Source organism: Delphinus delphis, chromosome 7, assembly GCF_949987515.2.
Source record: "Delphinus delphis chromosome 7, mDelDel1.2, whole genome shotgun sequence".
Taxonomy (NCBI): Eukaryota; Metazoa; Chordata; class Mammalia; order Artiodactyla; family Delphinidae; genus Delphinus; species Delphinus delphis.
Genome location: NC_082689.1, coordinates 108,620,915 through 108,647,726, shown reverse-complemented (window position 1 = coordinate 108,647,726; position 26,812 = coordinate 108,620,915). Strand labels below are relative to the sequence as shown.

At 52.3% G+C, this 26,812-nt stretch overlaps 1 protein-coding gene across 1 annotated transcript in view; it reads right to left on the bottom strand.

The window, feature by feature from the left end:
• Positions 1-271: 271 nt before the first annotated feature.
• The window catches only part of GYPC (glycophorin C (Gerbich blood group)), a 43,747-nt gene continuing 17,206 nt past the window's right edge, over positions 272-26,812 (bottom strand). Inside the window, exons 2-3 of the mRNA XM_060016955.1 lie at positions 3,019-3,069; positions 272-953 (exon numbers count right to left, since the gene is read on the bottom strand). Of these exons, the coding sequence (XP_059872938.1) occupies positions 757-953; positions 3,019-3,069 (248 nt within the window). The 3' untranslated portion in view covers positions 272-756. The remainder of the gene's footprint in view (positions 954-3,018; positions 3,070-26,812) is intronic.

The window sequence follows — 26,812 nt, the reverse complement described above, 5'->3', positions numbered from 1 at the left end:
CACTCGTGCATCTGTTTCCTGAAGCTGTGCCCAGGTGGGGAAGACGCATGCTGGTCACTGGGCCCTCCCTCTCTCCCTCCCTGGTGGGGGCCAGGAGCCATCTGTACAGACTGTGTTCTCTGACAACCGCCCCGTGGAGCCTGAAGTGGCCGTCCCAGTATCAGCGGGCGGAGTCAATCAGAGAACACAAAACTGCATGGATAACAGGTAAGCCCTGGGCAGCCTTTATCTTTCCCTAAACAATCACAGTCACGTCATTTGACTCTGAATGCTCCATTACGTTTCAGATTTATTTCCAATCATTGAGAGCTGCATCCATGGGAGACAAAGGTGCCTTTGAGCTCCGGCACCTGCTGTTCCCCTCAGATGTCAAGGGCTGACGTTTGATGTCTTTATCCGCAGTCGGCGTGATGATGACTCACTCCTTGCTCCCCACTCCTAGGCCCACAGCCCCATTCACACCCAGCGAGGACTTCCATGCCCCACACGCAGGTGGCAACGTGCGCGGCCCAGGGGGAGCCGACCTCCTCCCTCTCTTCCCTCTGGCAGAGCCTGCCTGGGTCCCTGGGAGAGGCCTCTGCAGCTGGGTTCCTCCTTCGCTCCCTCCCCCACTGGGCGGCACCCAGTGTCCCAGGCGAGGTGCGTGTCTTGGGGTGCGGGGGGCGCTCGCGGGCTGCCTGGTGCTGCAGGTGGGGGGGTGGGCTTTCTCTCCTGGACGGGGAGGCGTTGGCGGGAGGTGAGTCCTGGTAAAGTCCTTCAGATGAAGTACTCCTTTCTGCTGCTGTCACCGTTGTCCTGGAGGGACGGGTCGTCCTGCAGGGCCGCGTCGGCGCTCTCGGCAAACTCCGTGCCCTTGGCCTCGTTGGTGTGGTACGTGCCCTTGTGCCGGTACATGTAGTGCAGCATGAGAAAGAGGAGGCAGACCAGCACGAAGGCCACGGCCGCGATCACGCCTGCAGGAGCGGAAGCACAGGGCTCTGTGTCGGGGGGAGAAGGCGGGCTGGGATGGGGGAGGACGCAGGTGGGACCCACAGGGTTGTGCTGGGACCGACACGCTGCCGGCCAGACACCAAGCCCAGACAGGCTGGCTCCTTCCTGCCTCTCTCTTGCCCTGCCCAGGGCACGTGCCCCTCCCCTGTGCCCATCTAAGCTACCCCTGACCTCCCCTCTCCCTCCGGGCAGCATCCTCAGACTGAGACTGGAATCTTATCCCAGCACTGACCCTGCTCCGAGGCGCTCCCCGTCTGCTGAGGGAGGCAGACCTCAGTGCGCCATCCACGGAACGCAGCTCGCGGGTTTGCCTAAAACTGATAGGTTCATGGGACTTGGAACTTTCAGGGATTGTTTTTTTTTTTTTTAGAGATAAGTTTAATTCAAAGAATTAGGTATTTTATATATAGCTATTAAAAAGGTGGAAAAATTATTTTATAAAGACACAATCCTTTTTTAAAACCTGGCAAATTCAGAGAAACACAAATGGACGTTAACATGTCCTTAATCCTTCGGCTCAGAAATCACCGCAGTTAACAATTCGATATCTTTCCCTCCCAAGAAGCATTCATGTTTAATCGAAGGTCTCCTTCAATCTTCAAATGAATGGCCCTCTCTAAACCTTTGTAACACTTTAGTATTTAGAACTTGCAATCATTTTCAAACTCTTCTTACTGGAGTCCCTCTGGCCGATTTACGATTCTCCAAACACTTTTTATTTGACCAATTTTCCATGTCTTTGCACATGTTCTCTCTGCTGAAAATATTTTCCCCTCCCCTTGCCTTCCTGGTAAACTTGGATGCTGCCTTCAGAATCCAGCCTCTCCCACCTCCTCTAAGAAGACGCCTTTGCCTTACTCTCCTGGCCCTGCAGAGCAAATCACTCCATCCCTTAGCATTTCTGCTGTACTTTGTAAATCTGATAACTGAGTTTTAGAAGCAGGACAATCCCAGCTGAGGGGTTTCCCGGGCATGGGATTGAAGTGCGAAAACCGGGAAAGTGCCAGGAGCGGGCGGGGGCGAGGGCTGCCCCTGGAGAAGTGTGGTGTGTGTGCCCCTTAGCCCACAGCTCCCCTGTACTCCGGGAGGTGGGGTCTGCAGGAGGGGCTGGGAGGTGTGGCTAGAGGGCTGGTCAGAAGGAAGAGGTCACTCAGGCTTTGGAGTGATGGGGTGAGAGGGCAGGACCAAAGAGTTTGGGTAGGACTAACGGGTGGTGCTCCCACGTGGGGAGGTTCAAGTGCAGGTGTTTGCTTTGAAACCCCAGAACAAACCCTCTGCCTTGACTTAGAAGGTGGGTTTACTGGGGGAGGGGCCTTTGGAGAATATGTAGAGGTTACAACCGTTCCCAAGTCCCAGCTTTGTGGGACAATTTCCTCAGCTCCCCGCGGCCTTTAGGGGACACTTCTGTTCTGCATGATGTTAATGGCATTGTCTGAGAAAAAGAAGGTCCGGCCGTTCAGTGAGTAGGAGAACATCAGGGTGATTGCCTGCTTTTATTTATTTATGTCGAAACGTGAAGTTCCCTGAGCTAGGAATGAGCTAGGGAGAAGTGTGAAGGTCAGAAGGACACCGCAAGCTATAGCTCACAGACTTAGTCTGTCCTGAAACACAGTTTGGGTCACAGCTGTGAACAGTGGGGGCCAGTATGGGCTTCAGAGCAAGCCTAGGGCAGGGTTAGGATGGAGAGACAGGGGCGTGAGACCTACGACAAGAAGCAGTGTGGGTTGAGGGAGCCGGGAGAGAAGTCAGGGAACCCTGGTCAGCCCCCAACCCCACCCCTCCCTCACCAGAGCGGCTCTCCCTCCAGCCCCGCTTCCCTGTGCATCTAGGGTCCTGACAGGCCCTGATGCAGATGCCTTGGCACCTCACCCACCAGGATGCTGTGTTGGACATTTTCTTACAGAGCCAGAGTCCCCCGGTCCACCTTCAAACCACCTTTGAGGGAAGGAAAGCAGGGCCATGGCAGGTCCTGCCCTTAGTGTTTCCTCTGACCCTCCTGGCTGTTTGAAGGGCCCCCGGACAGCGTACCTGCAATGACGGCGATGTCCATCTCCCTCGAGGCCATCCCGGGGTCGGGCTCTGTGGACAGAACAGAAGAGCCTGAGGTGAGAGAGGACGGCTGCCCATGCCCTGCAGTGTCTCCGCCGAGCTTGCACCCTCTGCTCACAGGTGCAGTGGCCCAGCGTGCATGGGAAACTGCGTGGCACGCAGACAGGCCTCTGGCCGGGGCCGCACAGGGCCGGGCCCAGGCTCTGCATGTCCGCTGACCGTTGCTGGAGAGCATTGTGTCACTCCCAGGGCTATCAGACGCCGTTATGGCACCTCCAGGACTGAGCCAGCCATATGTGAGGGACCTCTGCTGCATCCCTGACCCAGACCCCTGCCCGCACCTGCAGGTGCTCGCCAGACACCTGTGGGGGTGTGAGGGCAGGCACGACTGTGTTTAGTGCAGTGTCACCTGCCTCTTCAGGCCTCAGCTTTTCTCATGATGATGGTAAAAACAGACCACCTGTGGGGTGTCTACACATGTCAGGTGTTGGTTTAGTTGATATCCATCTAGTATACCAGGTACATGGTATTATTAACCCATTTCACAGGTGGGACACTGAGGCTCAGAGACTGATGTGCGTTTTTCAGAAGCTCAGTGGTCTAGCCAGAAGGATACGATGTCCAGGAGAGCAGGAACCTCTCCTCTGGGATATGTGTGAGAGGAAGGATTTATTAGAGCACGGAAATATCAGTGTTCACATGGAAATCCCATGTTCCCATTACAAGGGCTCCACGTATTAAAACAGAGAAGGCTGCTTCATAATAGTCATTTCTGCTCAGATAATCACTTTAATTATAGCGTGATGAGGTCATTCTCCCCAGCGCAGCTGCCAGATGCCTCTTTCTGATAAGAAGCTGGCTGGTGGTGGAGGGAAGTGGGGGCTTCAGGCTTGAGACCCGGAGGAGGAGAGCCAGGCTGGGGGCTCTGAGGCCAGCACAGAGCCTAGAGGTGGCGGAGAGGAGAAAACAAGGCCTCAAGTCAGCAAAGAGACAGAGCAGGTATCAGGGCAGGGGGAGGGAAGTACAGACAGGAGAAGGTCAAATGGATGCTGGACTTTGCAATCCAGGGTGGTCAAGTGCAGCCTGGGACTTAGTACTTAGCACACAGTAGGTATGCTAAACATTTACGGAATGCATGATCGAGGGGATAAATGCACACAGTAAATGAATGCATGCAGAGGCCAGAGTCCTAGAGCTTACTCCATCACTATGCACCTCCCATTTCAGCAAGAAAGAATAGCCCCTTCCTTAAGCTGGCATGGATGGTTGTAGAAGCTCAAATACCCAGGATTGCTGTTAGGAATTTTCCAGGTGAAAGCAAACCTTTCTTAAGTCAGTTTGTCCAAGGCAGCCAGGATTAGAAAGTACTGCTATTTCTTCTTCTTTTTTTTTTTTTTTTTTTTTTTTTTTGCGGTACGCGGGCCTCTCACTGTTGTGGCCTCTCCCGTTGCGGAGCACAAGCTCCGGACGCGCAGGCTCAGAGGCCATGGCTCACGGGCTTAGCTGCTCCGCAGCATGTGGGATCTTCCTGGACCGGGGCACGAATGCATGTCCCCTGCGTTGGCAGGCGGACTCTCAACCACTGCGCCACCAGGGAAGCCCTGCTATTTCTTCTTTTAAAAACAATTAGCAATTGCTTACCATGTGCCAGGTACTGTTCTTAGCACTTAATGTGTTTTAACTCAAATAGTCCCTATGACAATGCCATTCAGTAGCAGTTATTATTGTCCCCTTTTTACAGATTTGGAAGCTGAGTTCCAGAAAAGTGTAATTGATTTCCCTGGGTCAGAATCTCTCCTGTTTGAGCCTGAGCAGCCTCAAGATGACATGCCTAACCCTGCAGGGCCCTGCTCAGTGGTGAGCCTGGGTGAGCTGGGTGAGGACCAGAGGCATTTGCCTTGGATCACTTGGGGTGAATTTCTTGGCTTGGGCGTAGGGACCAGAGCTGAATTTGGTCAAGTTGCACCATGTGACCGGACTCCAGGGTAGTGACACTCAGCCTGGCCAGACTTGCCACCTAGGTCAGAACTGGCACAGAGGAGGAAGCTTGGGCATGTCTGGGAAGGTGGGGATGGTATAAGACAGTGGTTGTCAAAGTGTGGTCTCTGGAACAGCAGCATTTCCTGGGAGCCTGTTAGAAATGCACATTCCTGGGCTCCACCCCAGACCTACTGTACCAGAAGCACTGGGGCTGGGGCCCAGTAATCTGTGGTAACAGTCCTGCAGGTGATTCTGATGAACGCTCAGGGTTGAGAACAGCTGGTGTAAGAGAAGGCTTCCCAGAGAGGGTTTATCAGGATGGGCCCTTGAAGGATGAATAGGAGTTTGTGACACAAACAAGAGTATAAGCATTGGGCTTCCCTGGTGGCGCAGTGGTTGAAAGTCTGCCTGCTGATGCAGGGGACACGGGTTCGTGCCTCGGTCCGGGAAGATCCCACATGCCGCAGAGCGGCTGGGCCCATGAGCCATGGCCTCTGAGCCTGCGCATCTGGAGCCTGTGCTCTGCAGCGGGAGAAGCCACAACAGTGAGAGGCCTGCGTACCGCAAAAAAAAAAAAAGAGTATAAGCATTTCAGGCAGAGAGCTTAGCCCTTACAACAGCCCCTCACCTTTCTTTAGTTCTCAGTTTTCTCCCCAAATGACTGCTTGCCATCCATGGCACCTAGGGTCCTGAAACTTGGGCTTTGATCTCTTGCTTCTGGAGATGCTGCAGTGAGAGTCCTCACTGGCTACACCACCTCATGCTGTTTCAGCCAGCATCAATGATATGGGATATTTGCAGAAGGCTAGTTGGAGTGAGCTCGAATCCCTCCCAGGGTTACTGTGCGATTGGATTACGAGCCTGGAATGAGAGTCCACCCCTTGCTGAGTTTCAAGGGTAAGTAGGAGCTTGGGATTAGAATCACTCCGAGTTCAGGAACTGGGATTGGGGGCCGATGAGCAGCTTGAGGTGGGTGGATTTTATGGCAAAGAAAGGTGTTATTTATGGCCAAGTGTGCATCTGAGATCAGAACAGACAGCGGTCTACTCCTGAGATTGGACAAGAATGAATGGCCTCCACCCTTTTTGTAGAGACCCAAAGTGCCCTGTGCGTTTCCATCCTAGCTCTCCTCAAGATTGCAACGCCCCCTCCAGAGAGAAAGCTCTTCGAGTCCCAGGACCGCATCTGTCTTACTCACAGTCCTGCGTGGCTGGCACGGAGTAACAGTTGTTGAGAGTTATTTGAAAGCCTAGTCCTATCTGGGGAACAGAGGATGAAACTGCGCCCTGCACTGTCCACATCACTCTGATGACCCTTGGGTTCATATCCTGGCTGGACTGACTTAATGGCAGCATATTCGGTAAAATGCTTAATACAGACTGGCTTTAGTTTCTGTGTGTGTAAACAGGGATAACAAACCCACTTTGTGGTAAGTGTTAGAAATGATACACACACACGTGATAAATACTGTATATATGTTATATAGACAGTTACTATGTGGTACGTAGCTCAGAATAGGTGTTTTTCCGTTGTAGCCACTGCTTTGATTGTGAGTCATTATTACTCTGGTTTGCATGGAATTCAATGCCATTCAGCTAAGGGACCAGTTCCCAGATGCCGTGGGTCCAGGCAGACGCTGGATGCTGTCGTGAATTCCCAGCATCGTCCGGCTGACAGTCAGAAAGCGCCGGATGCTCAGTGTCTCTCTTTCCCGTTTCACTGCAGGGACCGGGAGAGCTTCCAAGAAACAAAAAGTGAGTCTGTGACCCCAGGGTGCTTACAGTTTCCCTGGGTGGCGTGATTGTGATGGGTGACTTATTTAGGGCAGTGTGTCACACAGGAAGCCCCAAGTCACTGGTGGGTGACAACCAGCTAGAGAGAGAGAGAGGCAAAGAGAGAAAAAGGGAAGGAGAAATAAAGAAAGAAACCAAAACAGGAAAAGAGAGAGGAGACGGAGAAACTAGCATAGAAACCACGAGGTCCATCGTGGGCAGTCGGGATACTGTTTAGGGAGCTCTGATTTCTTTTGTGCACACACACCACAAGCATGTGGATCTGAGTCACAGTGTAAAGGGGGTTTCTTACTGAGGGCGGCATTTACCACGATTTTTGGAGACTGTGATTTAGACCACAACACGACAAGAGGGAATACACGAAACCCTTTGTGTCCTACAGTGTCGGGTTCAAGGGTAGCCCGTCTAAGAGATCAAGCAAGGAGCAGGCGGATGGAGAACAAAGCACGGGCTCATACCAGTGAAAGCTGATCTAGGTGATGGCGGCCGAATGGTCAAACAGCCCGATACCTCTGGGCTTCTGAACACCCCCGTGTGGCCACCCAGCTGCAGGCCTGGCCACAAGGCCAGGGCCAAGGGCAGGGACAACAGATGTTTCCCGTAGCTGTGGATCCGGAGAGGGAGAGGAAGGGAAGGGCTGTTCCTGCCCCCAACTCACATGCAGGGAAGTCACCACCTCCCATGGAGGCATGGTGGGGAGTGAGGGCAGGGATGGGGGGGAGGCTGATGCTCTCCTAGAGGCCTTGGGAAATTTCAGGGGTGGGAAGAATGTTCCAGGACTAGGGAAGTTCTGACACAAGTCCTGGGGGCTCAGCCTCAGGGGGGGAAGCAGGGGGAGGACTTACTAGGCAGCAGGCTCTGGGTGAAGTAAGTTGCCACTTACATTCCTCACAGCAAGCGAGCCAGAGGGAAGTGTTTATCTCCAAAGAGCTTGAGCAAGTGGTCGACATCTCACAGCCCAAAGAGGCAGAGTCTGTGTTGTAACCTGGGATCCCCGGCTCTAAAATGTGTGCTCTCTCCAGAGTGCAAGCTGCCATGGTTGGGAACGGCTTCTTTCCTGTGCCATCTGCAACGTGGCAGCAGCCAGAGCCCTGCTGACTCTCTACGTCTGCAGGGTGGTCCGCTGCATGTTTCCTGGTCAAAGGCAGCACCCCTGGGAGGTAGCAGGGTGCAGAGGTGCTGCCCCTCCATGCAGGCGACAATCTCCACTCCAGCTGGCAGCTTGGGCACCGCTAATAGGATGCAGCACTTTAGCAGCAGCTGGATCCTCGGGGCTCCAGCGGTGCTTCTCAGATGTCAACAGAGAGCAGTGCTCAGGCACTGGCTCCAGGGACACAAGTCGACCCTCCTGTTGCCACCAAAAGCCTTGCTTCTCTTGTGTTTTCTGATGAAGCTGTGCAGGGAACTTCTTTTTCCTGCAAGCGTTTGTCTTCAGCACCCCCTGACCCACCTCTAATGGTTTTTCCTATTGCCTCAGGGGTCCTGGAGGAAGCACCCCATTCCTGTTTCCCATCTCCCACCTGGTCCAACCAAGAGGAAGAATTCAGGCACGGGGCAGAAGACTCTGGGAAGAGTAAGATTATTTAAGCCTTAGTAGCACGAAGGGAAACGCTTGTTGACCCAAAGGTTTGTCATCAAGTCCTTGAAGAATTCATGCCATGACAACGGTGTCAACGCCAGCAATGAGCAGACGTGGCAACCACATCTCTCGCTTGATGGTTTGCTCTGGGCTACTTACACTGAGAGCCTTCTTTTTCAGGGGGCTTAGTGGGTGATGGCTTTGCGTGAGGCTGACTTGGGTTCAGAGGAAGGACAGGAACGTTTGTGGCCCTAGATAGTTCTCCTTGGCTCACACTGGAGTTTCTCCTTCCTTTTCTAGATTCTGGCCTCAAAGGCCTGATGCAAGTGAAACAGAAATCAGCTGACGATTGACGTTTACTAACTGACTTTCCTTTGTGGTAAGAAAAAGGTCAAAGACATTTACTTTTCTTTGATGGTCTGTTGTTATCTCACACTGAAAGGGTGTAGCATTCAAGCTACAACAGGGGAAGAATGGGTCTCGGAATATAAGAGCCCCAAGGAAAGAAACGGATAGCTCGGTATCCACTGTCCATCTCTCTTGCAAGACAGCCAAGGTCGGCTGAGCAGTTAGCATTTGCCCAGCCCCAGGCTTCACCGGATGCAGAGAGGATGAGGTCTGTCCCCAGAAGGTTTAGGACTTGGTTGAGGAGACACGACACATTTACATGAAAAGTTAGACTCTGTGTGTTTAAGTGTCAATATGAGCAAGAAAGACGTGCCCGGGAAACAGAGTCACAGATGGAGAAACCAAACTTATGGTTACCAAGGGGCAACAGGGGGAGGGATAAATGGGAGATTGGGATGGACATATACACACCACTATATGTAAAATAGATAACTAGTAAGGACCTACTGTGTAGCACAGGGAACTCTACTCAATACTCTGTAATGGTGTATATGGGAAAAGAATCTAAAAGAGAGTGGATACATGTATACGCATAACAAATTCACCTTGCCGTACACATGAAACTAACATAACACTGTAACTCAACTATACTCCAATAAAAATTAACTAAAAATAAACTTCCTTTAGCACCTACTACATCCCAGCAACGTGGTGGATAGTTAAGGCAAGGCCCCTGCCTTCAAGGAGCAGACCGTACAGCAGAGACAAGGACGTCTGTGGGTAATTTTGGAAAGGGTAGGTTTCTGGGTTCTCCCGAAGGCTTCCTGGAGGGGGTGGTCCCCAAGGCTGGCCTGCTGAGATGCTGAGTGGGTGATGCCAGCAGCAGTGGTAAGAGAAGGACGTGGAGGGAAAGCTCACGGTGGGTCATCGGGTGTCGGGGTCTGGGCTCCCGGCAGCTGCAGGTTGTATGCTGGGGAGGGGCGTTACTGCCTGCAGCTTCCAGCAGGTCACCCTTCCTATCTGTGCAGAGAGCCTGTGTCGCCTTCCCCGGGCTTGCAGACCAAATTCTCCAGACAAAGTACCCGGCCAGGCGAGGCCAATGTGAATTTGACCTGCCTTTTATCAGAATGTGCCTGCCATTCTCAAGGTCAAAACTATTGCCCTCATGGTCCCTGTGTGTCACCTTATAAACAGTCTCCCCGGGCCCAGGGCTGCCAAAGTGCTGTGCAATGTTATTACACTGCTCTGAAACCCCATCCAATGATCCAGCCACGCTTTCCTCCTCCTGGCTGTGATGCTGCCTTCCCTGTTGCCCTGGTGCCTGATGCTGCACAGATGTCTCCGGGTACCGGAGCCTTGCAGGCTGCAACCTACCAGCCACATCAAAACACTGGTGGGTGAAGTACTGGGGCCTGCGAGTGGGCAAGGAGAGGTAGACTCCCTGCTCTGGAGATCAGAGCCATTCCCGGCATCAGTAAACTGGGGAAGATGCAGCCTGGGGGCAGAGGCAGGAGAGGGGGTCTTCCTGCCTCTGGATCTTTTGCTCAGGGAGTTTTCATACTCAGGCATTGTTGTTTGGGGGATGTGCTCAGGGGAGGGGAACTGAAAGCTGAGGATGCTGTAACTCACAACCCAGAGTGTCCAGGCTTTCCTCCACCTATATTTGCCTGCTATTACCCCTGAGCTTTTTGTTTTTTTTAAATAGAGCCTTATTCCAATACAAGGACCAGTCTGCCTCAGTTGAGCTACAGGGTCTAAGTAAAAGGAAACGCTGCTTTGTCTCTGTTCCTGGGGCCAGAGTATAAAAAATGGAGCCCCTGTCTCCCCAGCCCAGGACGGTGACAGCAGTGGGAGTCAGCAAGAAGCCCTAACGGGGTGGGGGGAGGGCGCATCTGGGGAGACAAGGGTCTGCTGAGCAACATGAAGTCGCCACTGTCCACATGCGGATGCTCCTCTGAGAGAGGGAACCTTGTCAGCTTGGGCTGTGTGGGGTTTGGGGCTTGTTCAGGAGGCAGCAAATATCCCCACGGCACAGAGTGAGGAAAGGGAACCACCGCTCCCTCCCCACACCCTGTGCCCACCGCCTCCTGAGGACCTGAGGGCTTCTAAGAAAATGGAATTCAAGAGAGACAGGAAGAAGGGGAGGAGAAGATCCAGTCCGGCTGCTGTGCCTGGTTCTGGGGAGGATGCTGGTGCTTGGTATCCGTCCGCTTCCCAGGCTGGGGTAGCGGGGGTGCTGGAGAGGTGTCTGGTCCAGCAGGCGTCAACAGAAGCTCAGACTTGAGACAATGCCAAGACCACGGAAAGGAGCTCAGCAGGTTTGCTCTTCCCGGGAGGAGGAGAAAGCCTGCCCTGGAAACAGCTGGTGTGGCTTCAGCTCACTGGGAGAGGAGACCCAACTATTTAACTTCTGATTTGCACCTGTCCCTTTATCAAGCCCACTGATCTTCACGTTGAAAGGAGAACAAGTTTAAGAGGAAACGGAAGCTGAGGAGGAGAGGAGGCGGGTGTTACCCGAGAGTGAGATAGCGTCCCTGCTCTGACCGAGGTCGGGGTCCAGGCTCTGGAGGCCCTCACACCCCACCGGGAGAGGGATGGACTGGAGCCCTCCTATCCGTGTGTGCACGGGACTGCGCTCAGCCTCTGGGGTTTGTGTGATGTCCGGGTCAGTGTGTGGAGCTGGTGTCAAGGCCTTTTATGCCGTGGCCGTTCCCGGCTGATGGCCCTCTCCTTCATCTTACTCTGTCCAGCTAGGTCGAGCGGCACCTCGGAGGTGGGATTTGTCATCACGGGCAGTTCTGCAGCTCTGTCCCCGATCCCCACCCAGATCCAGCCCATATTCTAAGCCTCAGGCTCCCCAGGCTTGGCTGGGCTCAGAGGTCCCCAGACACAGTCCATTCCCAAGGCCCCATGTTTCTCCATCCTCCTGAGAGGGGCTCTGCCTACTCAGAACTCACTCCTCGACCCCCCTCTGGACTCTTACATGTGCTTCAGCAGCTCACACAGCTCTGACCTCTGATCCCTAGAGGAAAAGAACGCCTGATCCCCAGGGCGGACACACATGGCAAGCCTGGCATGGAACGAGGGTTCAGTATGGCGGGTCCTCCAGGGAAACAACATCCTTCACGTCTCTGTTTCTCTTTCAGGGCTAAAGGGAGACTGGGAGCCTGGCAGCATTTGGGAGGAATTTGCTAAATTATGGATAAAGAAGGAACAGATAAATTACTCACCATCCACTGCGTACAAGACGCAAGGCCCTAAGGAGGGAAGGAATTAAACACCCTTAGGAGTCTTACTTGTCTTCTCAAATGGCACGTTACCCATGCTTCCCATCTCGAGGTAGGATGACACCTATGGCATAGGGCAGATTTTCACAGGCAAGTTACCCCACGTCTTGGAGCCTCCTTTCCTGTCTCTGTTACACAGAGATAGTAAACCCCCAGCCTAACAGGACTGACAGCTGAGGCCCTGGTCCTCAAACTTGATTGTGCATCAGAAGTGCCTGGGGCATGGGATCTGTTCCATCCCAGCTTCCTGGGTCACTGCCCCCGCCGCCCAGATTCTGAGTCAGCAGGTCTGGGTTGAACGCGAGATTCTGTATTTCTCACATGTTCCCAGGCAATGCTGCTGGTGCAGGAGCCTCCCTCTGAGAACCGCTGAGCTCATGACCGTAAGTGCTGCTTATAGAGCACGAGGTTCCATTCAAACACTGTTACACACCTCCGTTTGCAAGGGTGCGATATTAGGCTTCAGCAACTAGAACTGGGGGGGGGGCCTGGTACCCCCTCAGCAATGCAAACAAGCAGCCACCGTCACAGCTGATCTGGTCACGGCCTGAGCTCAGCACCGTTTCTTTCAGGACCGGATGAGGTAGCTGGAGACCTGGCACAGTAACACACTCTGAGAATTTGTCGCCTCTGCTGGCTCCCCTGCCTGGCTGGGCGAGGGGACAGGGACACTGTGGCAGGGTCTGGTAGCTGCCCGCACCCTCTGACCAATGACCTGTCAGGAGACTGCAGCCTTGCTCTCTGGAAATTCTGAAAGGGCCCTCAGCTGCCCACGTGTGCACTTAATGCACTGAGACCCAGGGAAGGAAAAAGAGCCACTGCTGATTCAGCAAAGTACACCTGGGCTCCCATGATGCGGCAGGAAAGCGCTTCTCCAAGGGAAGGTGTCTGGGGCACCAAAATGGCAAAGGAAGGAAGTGGATTCTTGGAGATATGGGGCTGGCCAAAAAGTTTGTTCGGGGTTTCCCATAAGATGGTACGGAAAAAACCCAAATGAACTTTTTGGCCAGCCCAATATGTTGAGGCACCAGAAAAGGCACTGTGTATCTCAGTCAGCATCGCTTGGCTTCCCAGATCTCAGCTCCACTAGAACCGGCTAAAGCTCAGAAGACTCTGGACATGCTTTCTCCATCCCCAGCTCCATCCGGATGTGGGAAGACCGAGAGTACACAGAAAGCTCCCCTGCCTACTGGTGAGCTGAGCACGGCGGCCAGGCACAGAGTGGACGGGGGCAGCACGAGGGGCCGTCCTGCAGGGCGACTGAATCCCCGCCCCACACCTAGACCACCTTGGGAAGTACCAACCCCAGTCTCCTCTTGTGTCCAATGTGGTGGCGCTCCTCTGTAGGGTCCTTGTGAGCTAGTACGTGGTGAGCACCTAGGACAGCGCCTGGGGTAGACTGGCCATTTGACTGTCACTTATTATCCTTGTCCACAGTGTTGACACAGCTTCGGTCAAAGTGGGATTCTCACAAATGGGCAACTTTCATTCTCTCATACGCTCTATGGCCAATGTATCACCCTGAGCATCAAACACTCCATTTCTAGTCATTGATCCAGAGAAATCATCTGAAACGGGAACAAAAATTCGTTCTTGGCAAAGTGTATTGCCATTGGGTTTAAACTGGAAAATAAAAGAGGACAGTCTAAATGCTCCACGTCGAGGAACTCGTTCTGTTAATTACGATACACACACAGGACAGAATGTTCTGCAGTTACTGAAGGCATGGGTGGGAATTCTGAGCGACAGGAGGAAATGCTTACAGTATGATTTTATGGAAAGGAACAGGACTCTAAATATAAACTATGTTAAATATACAAAAAAAAAGGCTTAGTAAAAGGAATGAAAGGAAATATACTTTCCTGAGATGGTGGCTTTTGGGTGGTTATGGGTGGGGGCTAGATTATGGGGGTATTGTTTTCTTCTGCTATACAGTTTTCACACACATCCACACCCACATATACATTCATGCCTCCCATGACCTCCCATGACACATGGCCTCCCATGACCCGCAGCCCTGCCAGTGACCCCCCTGGGCTGACGCAGGGGCTCCTCTAAGGCACGGTCCCCAGCCTTCACTGGCGGGCCTGTGAGCATCTCTGGTTGGTGACAGTTATGTCCCAGCCAGGGCCAAGTGTGTGGCTGGTGGGTAGGATCCAGGTATGATGGAGAAGACAGTTCTGTAAGGAGAAGCTGTGCCTCCCAGTGAGATTCGGAAGCCCAGGAAATGGGCCAGCAATGCTCTTTTCAGTCCTCATTTCAGGCTGGGGGACCAGCGTGGGGACCAAGAACTTGACCTCTCCAGCTTAGGGAACAGCAGAGGCCAGGGTTCTAAAGCCTCTCTCTGGGAGCACCCTGGACATCTGGCTGCTATGACGCTTTATCTGAAGAGAATGTCACCTCCTCCACAGCCCCGTGAAAGCAGGACCAGCCCCCTGCTAGATCTGTGTTTGTGCCTTTGTTTGTTCTCCCATTCACACCCCAAGGCTCGGCGCTCCCCTGGCCTCCACTTCTCCAGGGACCATATTGCCTGGGGCTCTCTTCCCACTGGAAACCCTCCTTTCTGGATATGGATAATGATGTAATTGCCACCATTTGGGGGCTTGCTTTATAAGTGCATGTATTGGTGCGATTTCTTACAAGAACCTCCGAGGTGGATGCTATAATGCCTATCGCTTTACAGTGGAGGAAACTGGAACTTGCCCAAGGTCACACAATGGTGACAGGAGAGACTGGGATGGGGTCTGACCCAGAGAGAAGACGGCCGGCTATGAACCAGCAGGTGGGCCCCCCACCAGACACCACGTCTGCTGGTGCTTTGACCTTGGACTTCCCAGCCTCCAGAACTGTGAGAAATACACATCTGTTGTTTTAGCCCCCAGTCTGTGGTATTCATTATATCATCCAGAAAGGACTACTAAGGGCTGAAATAAGGGAGCCCTGCAGACATCGGAATGAGGACTGTCCCAAGCAGACACCAGCCAGGCGATGTGCTCCTGGGTGACCCAGGGACCGTGTGGTTGCTGCAGTGAGTGAGGGGCAGGGTGTAGAAGGGGCAGTGACGGCATGACAGGCTGGACCCTACGGGCCTCTGCGAGGGATGGGAGGCCAGGGCGGGGGTCCAGAGGGAACTGTATGAACCGTGTGTGCTTGAGGCCCGTCACTCTGGCTGCTGTGCTGAGTGAGGACAGACCCTGGGTGAGGATGGGAGAGGTTACGACCATGGTCCAGGCAAGTGCTTGGACCAGAACCATGGTGGTACAGGTGATGAGGGACAGGGAGATTTTGGATATATCGGGACTGTGGGGCAACTTGGGCTTGCTGACGGATTAGATGTGGAGTGTGCAAATAAAGAAAAAAAAAAATAGAAGAGTCAAAGTTTGGGCCTGAGCAGGAAGGATGGAATTGTGGTTCACTAGAAGGGGGGCCCGGGGGCAAGGTCTGGTGGGGGGCGACATCAGTGCTGGCTGAGGGTGTGTTATGCTCAGGGAGCCTGTTAGATGAGAAATGCACAAAGGTTAGTTTCGAAGACTAGTTAATAAATCTATTTTCTTTTCCTTTGCACAGAAGCTGGTAATCTAGGACCTACGTGTGAACAACTTTATATATGAATATTTTTTGTGCTTGGTTTATTTGGGTTGGTATGATATATTATAGTTAAGTTCCTTGAACACTGTGGATTCCCCTAATGTGTATGAATGACTGAGGCTTTGTAGATCAAGGGACTTTTCCTCCCTTGCTTGGGGAGAGTTCAGGGAGAGGTGAGGGCTGAGGGAGGGGCTGGGCGGAGGCAGTCTCCAGCATCTTGATGGTATTCACAGAGCCCCGCGAGTGTGAATGAAGGAGAGGACCCAGAGCTGAGCCCTGGAGCTTGGACACGTGGAGCCCAGGACGAAGCAGGCAGAGAGCCAGGAGGAGCCCAGGGGGAGCGGTACCTGGGAAACAGGGCCACCCACCCCTGCAGAGGCTGGGCGGCCCCATCACAGCTTTCCTCCTGCTCTGTCTACAGCTGCCCGGTTCTCCCCGGGGCCTGTGTATGTACTAGACTCCACCTCGTCACACACTATATACATCACCGCTGAGACCTCGCCCCTCTCTCCTGCATCATCAAATCGGCACCCCCAGCAGATCCCCCCTGAGCACGCTGTTCTCCAAACTGAAGAAAAGACAAAACTCCCTTCTTCACACCCTGTCTCTCTCCCACTCCTGGCCCCTTTCTCTGCCCCCCTGTACAGCAAAGCTCCTCAAAAGGATTTCTATACCTTCTTTCCATGTTTCAGGTACTTATTTTTTCAGTGAAATAAGCTGCCTTGATAATGTTGGTGCTTGGAGGGGTGAGTGGGGGAAGCAATTGGACAGAGAATTCAGGTTTGGGATCACACCAACAGGTGGGACCAGTCAGTGTGAGGATGTGTGTGTGTGAGAGAGAGAGAGAGAGTGGGGTGTGCTCCCAGCCATGGTCAGCTGTTTGAATTCAGGTACACAAGAGGAGGAAGAGCTGTATTTATTGATCCAAGCCTGGGTCAGTAGGAGAAAAGGAGAAAAGGTTAAGAGAGTTCATTGGACATTCAACAGAAACCATCTGGGGATACAGCAGTAAACAAAATAGCTGAAAGTTCTTGTCTCTCTGGAGTTTACATTCAAGGAGAAGGATACAGACAAGAAAAAGGAGAAATAAACAAGCTATGCAGTATACTAGATAGTGCAAAGACAGAAAACAAAGCAGAAGAGAGGAGGGGGCTGTGAGTGGGAGTCGCAAATTTAAATACTGTGGCCAGGGAAGGTGGTATTTGACTTAGCCCTGAAGTGGGTAAGGGAGGGAATATCTGGAGAAGAGTGTCCCCCACGGCGGGAACAGCAGGTGCAAAGGCCCTGGGGTGGGAGCAGCCCCAGTGTATTTAAGGACCAGCCAGCAGGCCAGTGTGGCTGGAGTGAAGTGAGCCCGGGGTGAGCTGTAGAAGATGCAGTCAGAGACTTAAATGCGGCTGGATCATGGGCCTTGAGAGCACTGGACGAGCTTTAGCTCTTATTCTAAAATAGACGGGGGCCATGGAAGGATTCTGAGCAGAAGAGTGACATGAACTGACCGTCATGCTGTCAGGTGCTCTGGCCGCTGTGCAGGGGAAGGGGACCAGCTGGGGGCCACGGTACCATCCAGAGGAGAGAGGATGATGGCTCAGACTTCAGTGGGAGAGGCGAGAGGTGGTGGGTTTGGAATGTCTTTTCTAGGGACTCTGATGACGGGCTGTGGAGTCTAAGATGCTCAGGGGAAGAAGTGAGGCGATGGAGGGTGGTGGACGGCAGGAAGCGGTCAGGTACTGGATTCGCGGTGCCCACGCGGCTGAGGAATTGCCAGAGTGGAGATGTGAAGTCAGCAGGGGCCCGAGCTAGAAGTGCCAGGAGCTGTCGGGGAGCAGGGTGGTTGAAGTGAAGACGTTGGAAGTCTCCGGGCATGTCTCGTTCTGCTTACGACTGCAGGAGCAAGAGCTGATGCCCAAAGCGGGGAATTGAGGTAAGTGGAGTGTGTAGGGGGGCGGGATGCTGGAGGTGGTATCTGAGAGAGATGGAAGATGATTGCCTGGCAGTGGAAAGCATGATACGCGCATCAGGTAGAAAGGAGTAACAGTTGTCTCCAAGTGGTCCATCTCCACGCTGCGCCTGGTGGCAAAGACCGGGAGGGAAATGGTCACCACCTAAGAGGGCCAGCAGTGTCCTGAGGAGCCAGGCGTCTGCTGCAGGAGAGGGAAGGTGTGCTCAGTGGGGCTGGGTTGGGAGGCTGGGTGGTGCAGCCTGTGGTCCCCGTGGGCTGAGATGGCAGGGAGATGGCAGGTCTGGGGATGGGGGTGACCGAAAGGCCTCGGGGTCCAGGCATCCTTGGAATCTGTGTGCCCTTCTCCCTTCCCTGTAGCTTTTCTCTTCCACATCATTCAGTCCCCAGGACGGACCGTCTGGGGATTCAAGGGCTAATAGCACTGGCGTCAAGTCCATGGGGCCTGAGAATCTGGGTTGTCTGTCCCTTCCCATTGCCTCGGTGTTGGGGACCAGCTAGCCACATCAAGTCCACGTCCCACTGCCCAACATTTCAGAATCTCTGGACTCTTCCAGCCCTCATTTCAGGTAAAAATCCTCTAAATTTGTCTTTTATCGTTGTTTCTTGTGTGTAGTGAGCCAGCTGGCCAGAAGGAAGCTCCTGAGAGGTGGAGGTGCTGCACCATGCTATAGATGCTCCTGCTTCGTCATGGCATTCAGGTCACGTCACCTCCTCTGAGAAGCCGTCCCGGATTTCTGCATGGGGCTTGTGTGCGCCTTCCTCTATTCCTGCAGGGGCAGCAATCGTTTTCGTATATGTTTTAGGCTTTGCAGCCCACATATGGTCTCTGTTCCACATCCTTCTTTGTTTTATCAGTTCGTTTGTTTGTCTGGTTTTTTTTTACAACCCTTTAAAAATGTACAAACCCTTCTTAGCTAGTTGACTGTACTGAAATAGGCCACAGGCTGGGTTTAGCCCACAGGCTGTAGTTTGCCGAATAACTCGTTCAAATCATCATTAAAGTGCTTTGCTGTCGTCTGTCTTTGTACTCATTTTTGAGCTACTAGAGGGCGAGGCTTGTATCTGACCCCTCACCATCTGACACAATGCTAGGTGAATGAATAAGTGATGTTGCATAAAATATCCTCTGACATTTCCCAACTGACTCTTCTATCATTATTTTTTCTACCTACCTGCCTCTCACATGTTAAATAAATAACCTCCTTAAGAGTCTCCAAGTCAGCTATTAAACAGTCACTCCACAGATGTACGCAAAGCTCCCAGTGATATAAATGGCTGTCATTTATTAAGTTCTTTGCTGGCAGCCGACTGTTGTAGAGGTGAAGCCAACATTGTGTGTGTGTGTGTGGGCATGCGCGCGAGCGTGCGTGCCTGTGCATGTGTGCATACGCACACGTGCTCACCCGTGTGATTCAAGTACAGACCGCTGGGCCTCTGTGCATCCCACGGTCACGCTGACGTGCCCTCCATGGTCCCAGCTCTCCAGCTGGATCAATCCTTACCACTTCTCCAAGGACTTAATTCACTTAAAAAATCATATAATTGCATTTTCAGCATAATTAGGTACCTAATTACATGACTAAATGTCCTCAGTCAGGCTGCATGTGTAAAGAATGAGGATGTAGTTAGCCACGTTTTGTTATGAGGTTTCCAGGAGGCTCATCAGTTGGTAAATAGGAGGTAGAAAGTGTTTTTCTCTTCCCTTCATGGGGTTTGACAGGCAGGAAAATGAGCAGGACAGTGAGAGTGGTGGGAGGTGGCTGGGGACTTGTGCTGCCCTGGGATCTCGGTTAAAGCCTCAGGAGAGCCTGTCAGATGAAGGCATGGAGTACTCGCAGTCTACAGACAGACACTAGCACTCCCCTCCCCTCCAGCATGTGCTAACGGGAGGCCACAGTGACCTAGAGACACAGGACCTTCAGTTCATGGGCCCAAAAGGTGAAGATGGAGCAAAGGATCCTCAGCGGAAGGAAAGCGTGTTCCTCCTCCACTCCCTGGAATTCTTCTCCTCCCCTCAAGCCAGGGTAGGGGCTGCACTAAGAGTTGCTGCGTTCTCCCCACTCTGGGTGGAAGGGTCCTGAGCCTCAGCGTTCCTATGGGTGCAATGGGGCCACGAGTGAGCCTGCCGCTGGGGGCGGTTGTGAGGATGACATGAGACGATGTGTATGATGGTGTGGGATGAGTCTGTGCGCCATACACATGAGCTGATACTGAGTGATACCACTGTGATTTGTTTTTTCTGCTGAGATAGTGTTTGAAAAGGGCTCTAGGAAAGAGAGGGTGCATTCTGATCTAAATACTGGGAGCGTGTTGCTTGGGGTGGTGGTAAAGAGAAGGGCGAACGTACGTCAGCCAACTGCTCTTTACAAAAATGGTCCGAAAGTGCTTCAAGGGGGCCTCTTGTTGTGGGTGAAGGGAGCATGGGTTGCAGTGCCAGAGAGATATGGCTGTGAGTCCAGGCTCCTCCACTAAGATGTGCAACCCTGTTGCATGTGACCTTCTCCAACCCTCAGCTCACTGATCTGTAGAGTAGGACACACCTGCCTGGCTCCCAGGGGGGTGGTACCCAACACACGACAGCTCTTCTTCTTATCCACATTTATTTGAGAATAGCTCCTTCTCACACACACCCACACAAATACACATACACACACACTTGGCCTCTGGATGCAGGGTCCCTGGGGGGGAAGCACAGGGGAACAGTTCCTGTGGCTTGGGGGTCAGGGAGTGCTTGTTTATCTCCTGAAAGAGTTGGGCTTCCTGAGTACTTCCTCTGTGCTGTTAGCCCTCTTCTGTCCTCTGGCTATCAGGGCAGGAAATGGGCTTCAGGAAGTCACCAGTTCACCTCCTCATTTTGCATCAGGCAATGGAGCTAGGAAGTTGTTCACCCCTGGCTCAAGCCCCTGTGCTGTCTCAGTGCTTGGGAAGGAAAAGCCATTTCTCTTCACTGTTCCTGCCCCACCACCCCTCTGTCCCATCCTCCCACTGTTTTCCTGGCTGATGAAGATACTCTATAATATGTCTCAATCCATCACCCGGGAACACTCCTGCTCCATTTTCCCAGCATCTCTCTCCCCTAAAGGTCTTGTGATTTATGTTTCGCCTACATTAATCTTTGAAAAGCAAAGAAGCCATAAACACACACATAACTCTTCCTCCTGTCAGTTGAAATCCCATGACACAAACGCAATGCCATCTAAATTAAATGTTTCTTTCACAGAAAGTGATAAATGCCCTGGAGACTAATCAAAGAAAGCCAACAAACTTAGAGTTTGTTTCATTTCAGAATTTTGTAGGTGGTTTGTTTAAGGTCCAACAACTGGTTAACATCTAATGACTGATGGGAATGGTGAGTTGCACCCTCCTACTGTTTTAATGCAGCCAATATAAACAGGATTCATTACCCATCTTGCCCCATCAGGGATCTTGGCACCTCAAAATTGGGTTTGAAATCTAACACGTATTATGGGGAGAAGGGTAAATACAAACACAATTTATTATTCTATTGGACTGGTGTACTAATTTCTTAAACAAACCAAGTAAGAGAGCAAGAACAGTTACCCGAAAAGACATTAGCCAGTCACAGGGTTGGATCTATTTGAGTGATCAGGACTCCAAGATAAGCCAGATGGTCTAAGACAATATAGATTTCAAATAACTTTATCCTTATTACTATGGATGATTTTACATTGAAACAAATGTTATTTTTAATTTTACACCTTTCAAGTAACTATTTGGAATAGAAGAAGGAAGGAAAATATGAATGACTAAATGCAGTACATGTCTTGAGTTTATTTTCCTCTCCTCCTTTTCCTTGTCTTATTACTTCTTCTAACATCACTATCCCATTCAATATCATTAATAAACTTTATCATTCATCTGCTTGGTGAGTAATGAGCAATGAACAGTCTTAAAGGTCAGGTTAGAGAAGCTGAGTCTTCTCTTGTAGGCAATGAACAGGTGAGAGATTATAGAAAAAGGGACTCTCTAGAAATTTTGTAGCACAGGGATGGAAAGGAGGAGAACTTTCTCTCTTCTAAGTTTAGAAGAGTCATTGGGAACTATCCAGAGAGGATCAGCATGACACAATGAGCAATCAACAGGGCTGAGAGTAGTGGACATGGAGAAGGTGGTATGGGTGTGAAGTGGGGGCTCCAGGAAGGCACACCTGACAAGGCTGGGAGTCTTGAGGGTAAGAGAGTTTGAGGTTCTGGAAGGAGTGTGGTTAGCAGTTAATGAAGGAGACATCAGTGTGTTGGAGCATTATGAAGAAGGATTTATTGTTTTGTATTTAAATATATCCAATTATTGAATCGTTTCTACAATTACATCATTTAAAGCATTAAAAAATTAAGATGGGTTTCAGATTTTCACATTTACACAAAAAATAAGTTTTTCACTACTGTGGGTGACATCCATGAGATAGATGGAAAGGATAAATAAAGGGGAAATCTCAAAAGGTTCCCCAAAGATGTTTTTAAGACTGGAAATGCCCCATCTACTAGAAATCTTTGTAGTTAGGGACCTGGCCAGGGGCTCGAGATGGTGGGCTTGCTCACAGCAGTAGGAGCCTCTGACTCATGGTCCTCAGCTCTGGCTGGACATTAGCATCTCATGGGACCCTTTAAAAAACACCCATGTCCATGCCCTGTCCTCCTGGGGTTGCCAGAAAAAACACAGGATGTCAGTTAAATTTGAGTTTTGGATAAATAACAACGCAATTTTTAGTGTAAGTATGTCCCAAATATCGCATGCCACCTCCACGGACTATTCAGTTCTTTTGTCAACTTAGCAGATGCCCTGTGAGTTTCCTAATAGGGATTCACCCAGAGGAGAGCACTGGGAACTCCCAGGCCTGAGCCCAGAGCCATAGCCTCAAGCAGTCGGAATTCCCACATTGTCATCTCACACATTCACAACCTGCCTGTCCCTTGTCAGCCCCTTGGAGGTCACACGGACTCCAGTTCTATTTTACACCCCCAGGTACTGGCTCATGCTGTGCCTTCTGCCTGGGATGTTCACTCCACCTGGCTTATCTGGTGAATGTCCACACGTCAATCCACTCTGGTCCAACACCACCCATGGAGGGTGTCTGTTCTGACCTTCCAGGAGGAAGTGACCTCCTGTTTCTATGGACAAGCTCATCAAACACATCAAAATAACCCTGGGGTACCGGGAGGGCTGTGGCATCTTCCTGTTGGTGTCTGGCATTTTGCAAGGTGACCAGCACATAGAAGGTGGTCATCAAAAGCTTACTAAGTAAAAGCTGTCCCAGCAGTCCAGTGAAATGCAGCAGGAAAAATCATCCAGACGAGTAGTTACAAAAGCAGGAGTGTGCAGTGATCGCTAAACCAACCAAACTGAAGTGAGCACCTACTAGGCGTCAGGTGCTTGCTTTTATCTCCCCACACTGCAGAGAACATGTACACATGCTGGTCCTCTGGTTCTCATGATTACCCATGGATGCTTTGACTGATTTCAGGAGAGAGATCGGAGGGGCCCCACTCCTTCTTCCCCAGACACCAGCTCACGTGAGCAGCCAACCTGGCTGGTCCTCCTGGCCTGCTCCTCAGCCTGCCCTTTCTCTGGCCTTCAGCGTTTGTCAGCCTTGCTGTCTAGGAAGGCTGGTTTTTCGATATTTCAGCTCTAATCTCAGGCCTTTCAGGCCCTGTCCATCTCAGGGCCGACCACCCACAGGGTCCTGCTTCAGGGACTGAAAAGGCAGGAGCTGCTCTGCCCAGCTCTGCTGCCAATCCTTTCCATGACGTTTGCTTTGACAGCACTCCTGCAAACCATCTGAAGGCAGCTGCACCCCTCTGCACCCATCCCGCGGGCCCCCTCGGTGGCTGCACCTCCAATCACTGGCCGATAGTGCCAGGTGGCCCTGCCTGACCACCCCGCATGGAAGGCTACTGTCTCCACCGGGTCTCGGAGGGACCTTTAGCCCTGTGTGCATCCATGTGCGTAACGGCCTGGAGCAGAGGGCAGCCAGGAGATCGGCTGGGCTCCTGCCGCTGCTTTTTGTGGGTCTGCTCTGTGCTGGGGCTTCACTCACGTCATCTCACGCTCAAGATGCTTCTCACTCAAAACCCGCTCTCATGGGACAGCCACAAATCACAAGTACCTCTCATGAGCTGAACTCCCCCGAACAACCTTGCTAGCTGGGCATTTCCATCCTTTCTTTAAACAAGAAAAGACTGAAGCTCAGAGACAGTAGCCAAGGACAGAGCCAGGATTCAAACCCAGACTAAGGCTCTACTGCTGACCCTGCCGCCAGGCCCCGGCCCAACCTTCCAACGTAGGGCGGACCCTGGTGGCCAGTCGTGGCGAGATGCCCTCCACCTGTGAAATCCTGGGTGCTCCCAGCAGGGCACTGGACACAGGGATGACCAGCCCATTTTATAGATGGGACAACTAAGGTCAGAAAGCCCAAGTCACTTTTCACAAAACAATCAGCTAGCCCAGTCTGTCCTACTCTAAGGACAAGGAAGTTTAACAGTGACCCAAGCTTAAAGGAAAAGAAGTTAAGGTTTGAAGGGAGAATTTCTGTCTTCCAGTGGTGTGTGTGGAGGGTCGGAGGAGGGATGAGCTCCTTGATCTCCTTCAAATCAGAGTTTCCAGGAGCAGGGTGGGCAGCCTGGGCTTTGGGGGCTGCAAACCTGCTTCAAACCCGATCACACCACATTAGACCAAATGCCTTAACCCCCCCACACACCCCACACCCCTTTCCTAGTCTCAGTGTCTTATTGGGAACAGTAGTGCCTCACAGGGAAGGGCTCAAACCACACACTTGATCCCGATACGCCCCTGGGAGGAGCCGGCTCCCACTGCCATGTCCGGAGCCCTAAGGCCTCCTGAAGCCCTTTCTCTCCATCAGCCTCCACGCCAAAACTTTGTCCCCATCAGGTCCTGTGGCCTGTGGTCACTGGAAGTCGGCTCTCATGTCTAAGAAAGCAAAGAAGCTTCCTGGGTCTCACTGCCCACACTTCTGACGGGTTGGGCCCGGGGGGCAGGTTGAGAAAGCATCTGGTGAGCGCTGGGCCCAGGACCATTTTATCAGCACCAGGCCAGCCCAGTGCTGGCACCAGATCCCCTGCTGCTGCCTGATAAGAAGCTCAGCTCTGCTTTCTTGAAACCGCTGGAGCCTTATCGGAGGCAGACCTTGGGTGAAGGAGCCATTTCCATCAGCGTGAATAAAGGGAAGGAAAAAAAAAAAGCCGGAAGAAATACAACGCCTTTGCACACAGACACAGCCAAGCTATGTGCACTGCTGCTACAGGGCAGCACCACGGGCGACCCCGCTCAGGAGCGAGGCGGGACCTGAGCTGAAAGCAAAGAGGTGGGCTCCCTGAGCGTGCTGCCGGCCAGGTCTCCCCACCTGTGTGTGTGGAGGGGGGCAGTCCATGCTTAAGCATGAAGCATTTATCCCCTATCAGAGTTGATTTACAATGTTGTGTTGGTTTCAGGTGTATAGAACAGCGATTCAGTTATTATATGTATGTGTGTGTGTGTGTGTGTGTGTGTGTGTGTGTGTGTGTGTGTATGTATATATATAAATTCTTTTCCAGATTTTCCCTTATAGGTTATTACAAAATGTTGAGTAGAGTTCCCTGTGCTATACAGTAGGTCCTTATTAATTATCCATTGTATATATAGTAGTATGTAAATGTCAATCCCAATCTCCCAATTTATCCCTCTCCGCTCTCTCCAGCCTGGTAACCATAAGTTTGTTTTCTGTCTGAGGGTCTATTTCTGTTTTGTAAATAAGTTCACTTGCATCCTTTTTTTTTTTTTTTTTTTAGATTCCACATATAAGCAATATCATACGATATTTGTCTTTCTCTGTCTGACTTCACTTAGTGTGATAATCTCTAGGTCCGTCCGTGTTGCTGCAAATGGCAGTATTTCATTCCCTTTTAGGGCTGGGTACAAAAGCCCCTTAGGTTTGTAGCACACAAAGTGCATGGCATCATGGGGGGAGGCTACTGCCTGCCTGTAGGTGAGCCTGTCAGGTGCAGAGTTTGGAATCGAATGACACCTGGATGTGGGCCTGCCTCTGCCATTTGCTGTTGCTGTGGCCTCGGGACAGTCACTTTATCCCCTTTCCAGGAACACTCAGGGGTCGTGTGATACCCCGACCCCTCTTTTAAGCGCTGTATAAGAGCACTCCCCTCCCCAGTGGGCACATGGACAGCCCGCCCTGGCACCGTGGCTTAGAGAGACTCAGGAGATGCTGACGCCCTCTCCACGCCCTCTCCACACCCTCCGGCCTGTATCAGGCTGCAGTGAGGACCTGGCGAGATAAGAAATGTGCTCCTGCCTCCGTATGTGTGAGCAGTCCCGAGTACAAACGGGTGCCCGGGGGCCCGACTTCCAGCAGGGCTGTTCATGGAGGTGAGAAGCCAGTCACTTGAGCAGCGCCTGGATTCTCGTGCTGGGATCACGTTATCCGAGGACAGGAGGCGCCCAGGATGAGCTCCTGGGTCGTGTTTACGTGGCCCTGGTCACTTAACTGGATGACTCCTGGGGCTGCTCAGAAGACTAAACGCAACAGTGTGTAAATATAAAGCAGACGAGAATAAGCTCTCAACCTCCGTTCCTGCCGTATGAACCCGGCTGCTGGAAGAACCTGCCTCTGCAGAGAGTTGTATTAATTTGTGCCTCTGACATAGGGGTTGCAGAGAGACTGAGGCGGAGAGTCCTGGCTTCCAATCTGAGCTGTAGGAGCCTGTGCTGGCCGCCTCTCCGATCTCAGGGAGAAAGAGCCTGTGTTTCTAGGCTGCTCTTTCATACTGCTGGGGATGCAGGCACACGTGTGCACACACGGACAGAGGCCAGCTTTCAGAAGCCTTCCTGGGATTGCCGGTTGTGTCTTCTGGGTGAGGCCGAGGTGTCTGTGGGGACGTCCTTCCCCAGGCAGGTGGCAGCATGGGCCCCAGGAGCCTGGGGCTCTAGACCACCCTTGTCCACACCCTTTCCTGGTTCTCTTCTCCACCCCTGCTGGCCAGACCCTCCACCCCTGGGGGCTGCTCCGTGCCCTCTGCTGGGCTGCGTCCCCGGGGCTTCCGTGGACTCAAAGCTGCAGGGGAGGGACCAACGCACGCCCCCTCTGGCCCTGGGTGGGGCTCTGTCCCATCTCTTCACGCTCCCAGCTGGTCCCCAAGGGTCCGGACTGCCTGTGACGGCAGGTACTGGGGACCCCACATCCACACTCATTCTCTGTGGAGCCCGGCAC